Consider the following 13,433-nt stretch of genomic DNA (forward strand, 5'->3'; position numbering starts at 1 on the left):
ACATAAACTACAGTGGAAAACATCTTTCCTTTCTCACAGCTTAAACTGTGTTCAACCTTTTTACTCATTTTGTTCCATGTTCTCGACTCTACAGGTCATTGTTTGGGGAGACTATGGACGTATGGACCATAAATCATTCATGGGAGCAGTTCAGATACTGTTAGATGAGCTGGACCTGTCCAATATGGTGATTGGCTGGTTTAAGCTCTTTCCTCCTTCCTCACTGGTGGACCCTACTCTGGCACCACTGACAAGAAGAGCTTCCCAATCCTCACTGGACAGTTTCTCTCGATCATAGCAGCGTGTGGACTTATAGCGTTGTTGTAGCAGCCAGTGTTGCAATTACAGGTCACGCCCCCGGTTACACTGCATGCTTGATGTTGTGTCTTCTGAGCCTGTTTCTAGGGGTGCAAATGTGATCCTGTGTTTTAAGCAAAAACGTTGCGCACATTGTGCACGTGGCGAAATGTATTGCAAGGGCCTGGCAGCCTGGATTGCCAGGTGTTGTTGTTGATGTTTGGAGGAAGCTGGAATGAACTCCTTAGCACGAGGAATCCATCAGTTCCAGGTTTTCATCCAATTCGAAGCCATGGGGGTCAGTACTGGGAACTGTCAAATGAGTTCTACAGAAGCCCTTTTCGAATGAAAAAAAAATCCTCTAATTCTTTTTTTGTTTTGTTTTCATTTATTATTATTTTTTTTAATTTTCTGTTAATGTCAATGTACTTGTATCTGAAGGGGCTGACAGTGTTTCTAAACAGCTGCTTGGTCATGCCACGCCAACAGACCTAGCTGTGTAAATGGAGTTTTGGAGACATCACTTTTTGGGTGAGGTGTGTCCTAGCTTGTATCCACGCTCCCACCAACCCCAAGAGAAATGCCCCAAATACTCTAAGTTTATGTATTGAGTCAACCTGCAGTGGTAAATCACCAGAGAGACTTCAAAGGTAATCAGAGGCGATAATGAAGTGGCTGCCATCGAACCACCAGAAAATACAGTAATGAACCAAACCCCATGAAAAATGTACAATCTACCATCATTCTTTCTCTGTTGATATATTGTATGAAAATTAAATGAGAAAAGATATTTTTTTCTATTTAGTTCATTTGCATGGACACAAATTTAGCTGAATAAAAAAAAAGATAACTTATTTTCTTGAGGCTGCAACTTGCAAAAAAAGATGAAGAAAAATGAATAAAACAGATCAGCCATTTTCAACAATTTATATTATTTTTAAAGATAAATTTCACTAGTGCATGGTTTTCAAGGGGAGTGAATGCAACATCGTGATTTAAAAAGACATTCTTTATCATTCTTTAGACCATTCATGAGTCTGTCTTTTATAGACATGCAGATAAGAGAAACTTTAAGGAAACCTTTCGAGTTATTTAACAGAAAACGTTTATGTGACAAAAAGTAATAATGAAAATAAATGTAAATGATTTATTTCATTGTAAAAGGCTCATGCCTTGTTAAGATAAACATTATGTGCAAATTGTACATGTTTCTCTTCTTCTTCCTTGTCCCTGGGTACTTTTCATTGTACTTTTCATTGCTACCATTGTTCAGTTCCCCAATATTGTCCAGATTTTAGGACTGTTAATTATTTTACAGTTCTGTATTGTTTCAGTATGTATTTAATTTTGGATTTGATTTGTTTAACAAGCATGTTGAAAAGGATTTTCTGCAACATGGCTTGGGCACACCTTACAGTAACTCAGCATGTTTTGATAAAGATGATATTTGGAATTTTTGCAGTTTCTTGTACAGTGCATGTCAACTTCATTACTTTTCTCCCTCACTTTAAATTGAACTCTACAGCAAGTTAGTTCCTGGTCGTCCATGGCCAAATATTGAAGTTTTAACAAAAACATTCCACCCCCAAGGTCATATTTTCTTTCATCTTTTTTGAGAAAAAAAGTGACAAGGAAAACATTTTATATTCAATGGAGGTTGACAAAACAGTTGTGATTGCAAGTGTATTTTATTTCAGTATTGTTGACAAACATGCAAAAATAATCTGTACTGGTACAGCAAGAGGTCTTAACATAATCAAGAGTCAGCAACCATGCAAGATGTATGTATGGTTCAATTTTACAGGCACTGTTTGTGAAGATGAGCTAATCACAAGTTCAAATAACAAGGGATATTGCCACAGAAAATGTTTTTTTCTTGTTTTAATGAAAATGAAATTAATTTACTATATTTTTGTTAGTTTTATTTAAAAGCCAAGACCCGTTTATATTTTATTTTATATTTTTAGTAATTATAAATACTTCTCATGTCTGGGAAGTATGTTGCAGTATGTCTGAATGAAATTGAACTGAGGCATTATTCCTTTTCCATATTACAAAAAATGTTTTAATGTCCAAGAAAACCTTGTGGCTGTAAAAAGCCACAGTATATATTTTAATTTATTTTCATTGTAAATACCTTTAGATGTCAGAATTTGAATAAACAAGCTACCATGAATAGATTGATGATTATTTTGGAACAGGAAAAATGCCTCTTGATGACGAAGACATATGTTTATTATCCTTTTGAATGCCTTTTAATTTTCTCTTTTTGGTGCAATGTGTTAATGCCAAGGCTATGTCTTGGTTAAGTATGGTTGAGTACAGAGATTTATGTAAGTTATTTTTCAAATTAAAAATAAAAAAATTGATATTACACTTATGTCAAGTGTTGTGTGATAATGACATTATGCATACACAAGTGCATAATGCTTTGGTGTGGAAGAAGTATCTGTTAAAGGGGCTTGCAACAACATCACTTCTGGGTGCTTGTTATGAACACATACAAAGAAAAGTGTCTGTTTAAACAGTCTGAGTACCGGTTGTATTTGCAAAGGGTTCATTGCGTTTTTTGGAACTCACAAGTAGATGGTGTTGTTGTTTTGGTGGCTGTGGATCAGTTGGTAGACTTAACCCCAAATTGCTCCTGCTGCTTTGTCAGCGTATGAATGGATTTAGTTACTTCTGATGGTCTCACTACATAGCAACCTCTGCCATCAGTGTGTAAATGTGTAGGTGTGACATGCGGCATAAAAAGTACCTTCAGTAGTCAGAAGACTAGAAAAGCACTATACCAGCTTAAGTCCATTTTCCATTTCCCATTGTCTTATTTACTTTTCAATTTGCTTCTTAATCACTTTGGTGTGGCAAAAAACAATGGGTTCAACAATGCTTACACCAGCATGCAAATATGCTGCTGTTAAACAGGTATGATTTATACAATTTTAGTGTCTTAGTCCAGTGTTAGAAACGTTTTAATTAATTTGAAAACTGTGTTTGATGATGTTGATAGTTTTTAAGTCAATTATTACATTTCATTCAAGAGGGATCAAAATTGTCATCTGATGTTTTTCATCATAAATGATGTCCACAATCAATATAGCTTTGGCTGATAATAAGTAAAAACAAGGTGTAGGCACATCCAAAGTAAAACTTTCACAGGTACTTGATCAAAAATCTAACTGAAAGCAAGAGTTAAAAAAAAGTTCTGCACCCTGTATTAAAAGCTCCCAGAAACTTTCATTGATTATGAGTAACCTTCATTGGTTGACCCACTTTAGAAGAGATGTTTTGTATTGCAGTTGAATACATTTTAAAACACTTTTGATTTAAAAGTTTTCTATTTGACTTTTAAAATGTCTTTCACTCCACCTGACAGATGACATGGATAATTGTTTAAGACACACCAGTAGTACAAAACCAAAAAAAACAGGTACACAGGATAATGACTACAGACCTGATACCATGACCTCTGTTGTGATGAAGTCTTTAGAACGCCTTATGCTTTTAATATCTAAAATACATCTGGACCCCCTGAGGTTTGCCTGTAGAGCCAACAGTTCAGTCAATGACAGTGAAAATAACCTTCCAATTCATCCTCATCATTTGGCCTCAGCAGCAACCTATGCAGATAACCCTGATCACTCTCTGTGACTTCCACTGTTTCAACTGTGCAGCATTTCCACCTTCTACGGACCATCATTGTTATTCAGTCACTGCACTAAAACTGTTTATTTATTCAATTGCTGCACTATCACTGTTTAATTTAATTTTTAATTTTTTTATACTTAGAAAAAAGTAAGGAAAATTTGGTTTCTACACTCTGTTCAATGAACATGCTGCACACACACATAGGCCGAAATACACACATGCACAAACAGGATCCTGTGGACATGCATTAATGGAGAGGTCTCAGAGTGAGGGGGCTGCCCACAGCGAGCACTCCTGATAATTTTTAGGGCTTGATGCCTTGCTCAAGGGCACCTCTGCAGTGCTCTGGAAGTGGGCTGGCACCTCTCCAGCTAGCAGTTGCTGGTGGGGGGGGGTTGCTTGGGGGGACTTCCACTGTTTCAACTGTTCAACAATTGGGGGGGGGGGGGGGGGGGGGGGGGTTGCTTGCTTTGTTCTGGACCACATTACTCCTGTGTTGGCTTCTCTGCACTGGCTCCCTATACAGTCTAGAATAGAATTCCTTCTTCTCACTTACAAAGCTCTAAATGGCCAGGCACCATCTTATCTTAAGGAGCTACTAGTGCCATACTGCCCCTCGAGAACATTACGGTCCCAGAATGCAGGCCTACTAGTGGTACCTACAGTCTCTAAATGTACTATGGGAGGTAAAGCCTTCAGTTATCAGGCTCCTCTCCTCTGGAATCATCTTCCAGCCGGGGTCCGGGAGGCAGACACAGTCTGTATTTTTAAGAATAGACTTAAAACTTTCTTTTTTGATAAATCTTATAGTTAGGGCTGGTGCTGGTGTAGACCAGCTCTTAGTTATGCTGCTATAGGCTTAGACTACTGGGGGAACTCTCTCTCTCTCTCTCTCTCTCTCTCTCTCTCTCTCTCTCTGTGCATACACAGTACATCATATTACTGCATGTATCTATCTGTAAATCTCAGTCACTAACCACCTACTTTCCTGGGAGCTCTTGAGCTCTCCTAGGCTCCTCAAGATCGTTGGTTGACAGCCTGCCAGAACAACCGTGTCTTTTCAATCCCCAACAGTTCACACATCCCTTGGAAGACGGCTGACTAGAAGTTGGTGCCTTGAAGAGAGTGTGGAGCTCCATACCTGCACACCCACTCAGAGACAATCTTTTCTGCTACTGTTGAAGCTTGCATATCAGGGACTGGATATGCTTCGACCGACTTACTAAAATAGTCCTGCACAACTAGTATGTAAAGGTTGTGTCTACCAGTCTCATTTAAGGATCCCATCAGGTCAAGTGCAATCCTCTCCATGGAAGCACCGACTCTGACTGTTCCCATGGCAGCACGAGGAGTTTTCGTGGGACGGGCTTTTTGCTGCACAGTTGGTGCAGGTGCGGCACCATAGTGTGACATCGTCTCTCATGTTGTACTAGTAGTACCTGGTTTTAATGCATGTTAGAGTCCTCTCTGCTCCGAAGTGCCCACCCACAGGACCGTTGTGCATCTGCTCCATAACAGGTTTGTGAAATGTGTGGGGCAGCAGGATCTGTGAATGTTGCACCTTCCCTTCTTTGCAGTAAAATCTTCTCAATAACACTCCCTCTCTTTGATGTAGTCTTTTCCACTGTGCCCAGTAGGCTTTGGTGGCAGGGCTGCAGGCTGCTATGTCAGCCCAGGGTGGCCTTGTGCTTCCTTTTTCCATCCAGCCTAACAATGGTGCTATGTCAGGGTCAGTCATTTGAGCTGTATAGAGTTGCTCTAAAGTCCAGCCAGAAAACAAATCAGTGTGTGCTGCTTCACTCACCCGGTGGATGCTTTGATGAGCCTCAGCACTGCTGCAGTTGCTGACACTGGGGTCCACCACCCCCACTCTAGGTGACTCTGGCTCAGCTAACCTGCTGTCCTCCAAGCTGTCAGGCTCCACTACCCCCACTGGCGTTTACCCTGCAGGGATCAAAGCGGCAACCGTCTCTGCCAGACAATCAGTTAAGTTACACTGCACACCTTTATGCTGGTACTGTAAGTTGCTGAGACTGGGGTCTGTTACTGTGCATGGACATGTTTCTTGACATGGTTTCCTGGAGAGCGCTTCTGCGTTCTTGGGGTTTTTCCCAGGGTGATGGATAACTCTGAAATCATACTCAGCTAGCTTCTCCAACCAGCGGGCAAGCTGGCCCTCCAGCTCCTTTAATCTGGTTAGCCAGCGCAGGCTGCTGTGATCAGTACGGACTGTGAATGGCCTGCCGAGTAGATACTGTCTGAAATGAGATGTGAACTGCCAGTAGTTCTCGTCTGGTTCTGCAGTAGTTTTGCTCTGTAGACGACAGCCTCCTGCTCCCACGAGCCAAAACTCTCTCCTCATGAATTTGGGACAGGACAGCCCTGATACCACAGTCACTCGCGTCAGTGTCGAGGAGTAGTTCATGTTTGTCGAGTGGGTAGCCCAGGACAGGAGCTGCAGTTAGTCGTCCCTTTAACTCCGTGAATGCCTCCAGTTACAGTCCAGTTGAAACGTGCATACGTGCATAGTGAGTTCATGGAGTGGTTTTGCGATGGTGGCGAAGTCTGCCACAAAGTGACAGCAGTAGGAAGCCAGGCCCACAAACTGTCACACTTCTGAAACGTTTTGAGGTGTGGGCCAGTCTTGGACCTGCTGAATCTTCTGGGGGTCTGTGGCAACACCACTGGCAGAAACAGTGTGTCCAAGGTATGCCACTTGCTCCCGAAACAGGCAGCACTTGGAGGGTTTCATCTTAAAGTTGGCTTCACGTAGCCTGTCGAACACTTGCCCAGGCAATGTAAGAAATTTAATCTAATTATTATAATAATAGCCACTTACAATTGTGAAGCAAAATAACGTCTGTTGCGACCAGGTGGTAAATGTGCCGCAGTATTGACAAGAGATCCCATGCGCAAACTTTCCAGTGATCAGGAAGATTCCACCTCGGTATGACTTTAAAATAAATGATCTTTATATAAAGTCTGTAAATATTACTTTGACATTACATTATTAATGTAACCATGGTTTAAAGCAATCCGACTTTAGGCTTGTCTCTTCTGGACGGTTTGAACTCATTATATGTACGAGGATGAGTGTTTACTCTTTTTTTGTCCTTGCTTGCTTCATTCAGAGGGAAAGCTTTGTTTTAAATGGTGAATATCACATTTTTCGAGTTTGCCATTAAAATAAACCCTGAAAAACTTTCCCCTAAACCCACAGCTCATCAGCTTTATGTGGACAAATAAGCTCTGTCAGCATGAGAGCACAGCTCTGTTCAGAAAGAAGGTGCAGACAGCCTTTCTCTACACTCAGACTCAAACCAAGAGCAAATTGCAGGGCAACTTTTGGGGTGTTTATGCGTCTGATTATCATTGTCTATGTGCTTTGTGAATTAGACTTTGAGAAGGAGCAGATTGCAGGGGCAAATGATGCACACATTTTGGAGCTATTAGCGGCCGCAATTGATTCTGAGTTTAGGAGCCTTGATGTTAAAATTGTGGTCAGCATGCAGTCATTTGGGTTTTTGGTTAATGGATTGAAATATAAGAGGAATGGCTTTTTTCATTATTTACACTATTTACAGATTAAGACAGTTACAGTTTATTGAGAGTAATTCAATAAGTTTAAATATTTACATTAAAAATCTATCTGGATCATTTGAATGCAGAAAATGTTAGTTGTGAGTGGAAAACAACATCTTTGCCACCAGTAATTGAAACAACTTTAAGTGAATTTGATCTGGGAAGGGGAGGAGTTTGTGGAGTTAATTGGGCTTGAGACAAGCAGAGAGTAGAGCCACATAGTCTTTTGACCTCTTTGTCTCTGTCTCTTCTTTTCTCTTGATCTTTATTTACAACTATGAAATATGTTGGATTATTTGGTATCTGATCTTTGTTTATTTTTCTCTAAGTAAGCAGTTAAACTCTTGTCGAGTGGTCCTGTGGATCTTTTAAAGTGTCAAGCTAAGGCTTCATTCAGTGGAAACCGACACTTAGCAAATCAGGCCCACAGTCTTTAATTGAAGTAAACAGTCTTTTACTTGCAGGAAGATAATTTTCAAGAACAGGCAAACAAATTCGAAAAGGGAATAGGTGCTATGCTTGACACAAAAACAAAGATGAACAAGAACAGCAGGACGGGCGGACAGACTTCTGTACGAAGGTGAGGGAGAGACAATGAGTTGAACATGGAAAATAAATGAAGCTGGAGGTATTAGATCTGAAACAAGGGAAGAGGTAAGTTACCAAAATAAAACATGAAATAAAATAAAAAAGTAAGAGGGGTAGGGAGGCAGACAGAAGGATAGGATACCCTCCCTATGGAATCTAGACAGTGGTGGTGGTGGTGGTGGTGATAGAAGAATGCAGGATGTGATGAGGAGTGGTTTCTGAGGCTGTATCTTAACCCTGCTGAGGTTGAATGGAGGTGACTGGGGTCACAGCAATCACACTAAGATGACAGCAGAAGAGAGAGAACATTGGTTGGGAGTGTCACGTTGGATAAAAACAAAGAGCAGAAACCAAAAAATATTTATTTTAACGATTAGGCAAACATAAACTTACTTAAATTTAAATCCAAAATTCAAAAAGAGGAAAACAAGCCACGAGGAAGATCTGACAACTGACATGGGGAAAATCTGACATCCAACAAGGGGAAAATGTAACAAAACACACTAGAAAATAGAGAGACAGACGAATAAGGAATTACAAAATAAAACAACACTAATACACAAGGGAAACAAGCAACAGCAGGGAAGAAGGAGAAATTAAAACAACTCTGAAATACACAAAATACAAAACTAATTACTACATTTTAGAATGTATGTTAAAGTCTTTATCTGATATATCTTGAATTTATAAACTGAATGACAATAACAATATATTAACTGAGTTTCACACGCTGTCATTTCTGCCTGATTTCAGTGTGATCTGTGTGCTTCTGCTTTTGGTTGAAAATAGGAATGACTGGAACATGACAAATGACTGAGGTTTGATGAGACAGAGGAGTTCCTGTTTTGGCTGAATATAAGAAGAATGTAAACCACAGGCATGAGACTAGATGACCAGGTCTACTGAGCAGGTTTGTTCCTTGTGATTTATGTTTACATATATAGCCTTTTTGATTTGTATTTTTTAGATGTTTTTGTTTTTTCCAGACAATCAGTTTATCAGTTCATTACCATCTTTTTATCTGTGCTGCGTTAGCATTTCAGAAGAGTTTTCTCTGAATATCTTCTTCTCTATCTAGAATGCTTCTTTCATGGATTGTAATACCAAAGAGACTCCGGGATATTGGTTATCTAACTCTGGATGTTTTCCTAACTGGTAAAAGGGATGGTTTTCAAAGAACCCTTCTCCTACTTCTCACCTGCAACTTCTCCAGTCTCCTGCTCAGCTCCCTACTCCTGCTTTACCTCCTCTTCATTCTGAATTATGAGCTAGCAGTGGCTGGAGGGATTACTGGCTGTTTTGGGATAATACTGACAGTCGCACTCTTCCTTTCAAAAAGAGTGCGATGCTTTGGGACCCTATTTGTGATCTCTATTTTCATGAAGAAGAGTCGGAACCTGCTTCTGACTGCTGGGACCAGTTTGGTTCTTCTTAGAAACATACGCAACACCTTGGAGAACCTCACCGACCTGGTCAGGAGTATGATATGCAACTTGAGAGCCAAGAAAGAAGCTATTGTTGCTCCATTCAGTAGCTATGTAAAGGTGTTAAAATGGGTTGGAAACATGCTCAAGGGGGTTACAGATTTAGGGGTTTTTAACCTTGACTCCCAACTCACAGTTTTGCCCAGACTGGAATCAAAACATTTCAGGGAGAAACTCATGGAAGCAGAGCAGAAGCTAAATGTAACTGTGAAGTATGTACAATCCTTTGTAAATACAGTATCATCTGTGAGTGATAGGATGTTTCCTGCCATGAGCTTCCTTGTGCTAATGGTGTTTATAGTGCTGCATATAAAACATTTTTGTAATGACATGAAATACAAAAACAGGTTCATCAGCAGTAAATTTGTTAGTTTTGACGAGAAGCAGAAGGCAGAAGGAAAGCCCCATGTCCTCCCCCTCACACCAGAAGAAGAGAAGCTGTACACCACTGTCACCTCAGCCCGCCCCACCACTAAAGATGGGAGAGCTATGCTAAAATTTGGCATTCCAGTTGTCCACCATTTCGTTTCCTGGGTCATATTTATAACTGTGGATGGCTTATTGTACTGTTTTGTTGATATTGTAACAACAAAGTTATCTCAACTGGAACCATTCCACGTACCATTGTTAATGAAAATCAAAGTAAGTCATTTTTTCTTTCTTTGTGTTTTGTCTGCATTAACAGTTTTGTTATTGGCTCACAGGCACTTACTATTTTTTTTTCCTGCTAGGGGATTGCAACTTTAATAGGTATACCATTTGTTGAGGAAAACCATGAAGAAGACTTTTCCTACTCTGTGACCCTGTTTGAGGAAAAATGTCTCCCTAAACCCAAGCTGCTGCTCTATAACTCTGTAGTTCCTTTGGCTGCCATCCTGCTCACGCTGCTCATAATGGCTCTGATGGCCGCTAAAGTGGCCCAGATCAGAATGATCGTCTGTGAGCAATTCTTCTCTGCCGCTGCAGAGAAGAGAGTGGAATACCTGCACACCAAAATCCTGAGAAAGCAGTTAAAAAAGAGGAGGGAGAAAATCTGCTATCTCACATCTGTCTTTTTTAAGGTAAGCATATTAATAGTTTGTAAACCTGTTTTTATTGAGGGTGATATTTAATTTCCCTTTTCTTCTTTTCTTTTCAGCCACATTTTTGGTGCCCTTTGCTCTTCAGGCCCAAAGAGGATGTACAAGGTATCGTGTAAGCGTCTATGCTCCATGATTTTATGACTCAAAAGAAAACATACTAAACGATAAGAAATTCTCCTGGTGAGGGCACTACTTTTAATCCAACTTCTACTTCTTGCTCAACATTTGAACATTTCCGTTTCATCACACAAATGTGAACCCAACAATGATAAGCCTTTATCTAAGCTGTCCTTTCTGTCTAAGCCACTTGAATTTCTGATCAATTGTCCTCTTCATGTCTGTGTGGAGGAATCTAATCTACTTCAGGTTTTTTTTGTTGATAACAAATTTAGTTTTCACTGAAGATCTGCCAACATATTTTTTATACTGTTGTATCTAATATCAATACATTTTACTTGAGCTGTTTTATGTTATCATAAGTGGTGCTGCGTTTTAGTGGTAGAGTCAGTCGTCTCTCAACCCGAAGGTTGTTTGGGGGGGGGGGGGGGGGGGGGGTATCTCACCGGCATGCAGGCTACAAATTAGTTTGTTAACTTGATCCTTATATTGGTCAGTTGCTCAGCACGCGTCTCGGAAATTTCAACATGAGCTGCAGGGCTTGCCACAGTGAGCCAATGGACTTAGATCAGTGATCTCATGAAGTGTATTAAATATCTAGGACAGAGATATTATAGTGATCTTTAAGTGTATACTGGACACATCTGTTAAAGGGGTTTCCTTCAGTGGAAAGTTTGTTTAGAGGTGTGGTTCGCAGGATGAGTTATGAGTGTCAGGAAATGCTTAGATCTAAGCTAGGATCCCCCGCAGTGGAATGTGAACAAATGGACCCTTATGTCCAGAGGGTTTCCCGGGGACATCTAGACAGGAGATTGTACCTGTGACCTGTGTTGGCCTTTAAGTTTATGACATAGATATAATTGCAGAGGCTGCTGCTTTTGAAGTAGGAGGGGTTGTCCTAAAAAACAAACAGATAAACAGATGTCCTAATGTGCCCTGTAACATTGTCTATAAATAGCATTCTCAGTGTATGTTCAGGAGAGATCACTTTTGGCTGTGTCTCTCCCAGGTCGAACCATGGCGAGCCTGGCGATGCTGTAACTTGTTTGTCAATAAAATGATCATTATGTAAGCAAGTCAGTGTCAACGGCGAATTTCTTCATCATCAAACATATCAACAACAGGAATCCACATCACTCACACTGACAATTTTTTATTGAGGGCGGCTAGAACCGAGCGTTACATGCAGCTAATGCTGCAGCTAACAGGAGGAGGTAGGAGAAGCCGCGTTTCCGCGGACTTTGAATTTTTGCAAATAGATGTGCCTAAACATGCACAGGACACTTGGAAAACACACTAAAGGGCATATAGAACCAGAAAAAGAAGAATATGGGCCCTTTAAGTTAAGAAATGCTTAGTTAATTTCTTTGTTAGTTCTTGAACACTACGTATTTGAAAGGGAGGGTACGCTACAGTGCATGGATTGTAATAAAGCAGCCCAGTGAGAGATATTGCATGTTTTGGCTGCTACTGTACTGGTTCCACCAAAATGTAATATTTATTGTAAGTTATTTGAAGAGTGATTTTATCATCTTGATTGTATAGGAAACGGAGGGCTTAGCCCTGCTAGCCCATTCATTCTAACCTTCCCTGGGTATTCACTACATCACCTACATAGCCTTCATTGATGGGACAGCAGAAGGCAGGAAACATGTAGAGAAGAAAGTAAGACCTGCGGCAAAGGGCAGAGGCCGGTAGTTAATCCTGAGGCTGATGTTTCAAGGACAGTAGCCCCTGGTATACAGGGTGATGATCTACTAAATGAGCTAAACTGCCGTCCTGCCATCACTCTATTATACAGTGTAAAATCCACAGTTTACAGTCCGCTTTGGATTACATCCAAACCTTTTACTTTGTGTGCTGAGTACAAATTCAACAAGACAACACCAATCCACACAAATTGATATATTTTTGTTTGAACCACGTTTGATAGAGAACTGGTTTATGTTATGTACAAGTTTGAATCTCACAAATTGTATAAACTTAAAAAAAACAGAGGGACTTCAAACTCTCTGACATTGTTTTTTTTTTCTATTTATTTACTGGATGTCTGTGTTTCTGTGCTTGGATACTTTTTAACTTTGAGGAATATTTCACCAATAAATGTGTGGTGCACAACTGCTGTTCCAAATACTTGTAATTCGTATTAAGAATGTTCCAATAGTTCATTGAGTTATATCATATTACACAACAGCTCAATCTGCCAATTAATATTAATGGTAACTACGGAGAATGGTTCGTAGAGAGAATACTTAAACATTGATAAAAGCCAACACATTACATCCCATTAATCTGAAGGTTTAAATTCTATTCAGTGAACACTCAGATACATTTTACATTTATTTTCAGAGACATTATATTACATAAAATTAATTATCTAAGATGACAGGCGAGAGTACTCTGATGAATCTATGACACAGGATGCCACTGTGCTGCCACCTTAACAAATGTATTATGACAAAACATTAAATCCCATAAGGAATTTATAATTAAGGTTGCAATTATGAATTCCTGATTGTAGCCGATAGAGCACCGAACAGATTATAGTAACCCTAAATAAAGGTTTGACCTAAGTGTAATGCTTCTTTGCAGAGCATAAAACAGTGAGATTTTCTTACATAATCTCAGACTGTTG

The 13,433-nt window shown here is 39.9% G+C and overlaps 2 protein-coding genes across 16 annotated transcripts in view; both read left to right on the forward strand.

The window, feature by feature from the left end:
- rims2a (regulating synaptic membrane exocytosis 2a) overlaps positions 1-2,677 on the forward strand; it is a 142,471-nt gene extending 139,794 nt beyond the window's left edge. For all 15 annotated transcript variants that reach the window (XM_061051240.1, XM_061051241.1, XM_061051242.1 and 12 more), the window contains one exon: positions 95-2,677. In XM_061051240.1, coding sequence (XP_060907223.1) covers positions 95-298 — 204 coding nt within the window. In that variant the 3' untranslated portion in view covers positions 299-2,677. The remainder of the gene's footprint in view (positions 1-94) is intronic.
- A 6,205-nt stretch (positions 2,678-8,882) lies between these two features.
- LOC132984400 (dendritic cell-specific transmembrane protein) lies at positions 8,883-12,916 on the forward strand. The gene is made up of 4 exons (XM_061051231.1): positions 8,883-10,241; positions 10,331-10,660; positions 10,738-10,786; positions 12,344-12,916. Exons 1-4 carry the CDS (start codon positions 9,195-9,197, stop codon positions 12,424-12,426), a joined length of 1,509 nt encoding a protein of 502 aa, XP_060907214.1. The 5' UTR covers positions 8,883-9,194; the 3' UTR covers positions 12,427-12,916.
- The last annotated feature ends 517 nt before the right edge of the window (positions 12,917-13,433 follow it).

This window comes from Labrus mixtus, chromosome 11 (genome assembly GCF_963584025.1).
Source record: "Labrus mixtus chromosome 11, fLabMix1.1, whole genome shotgun sequence".
NCBI lineage: Eukaryota > Metazoa > Chordata > Actinopteri > Labriformes > Labridae > Labrus > Labrus mixtus.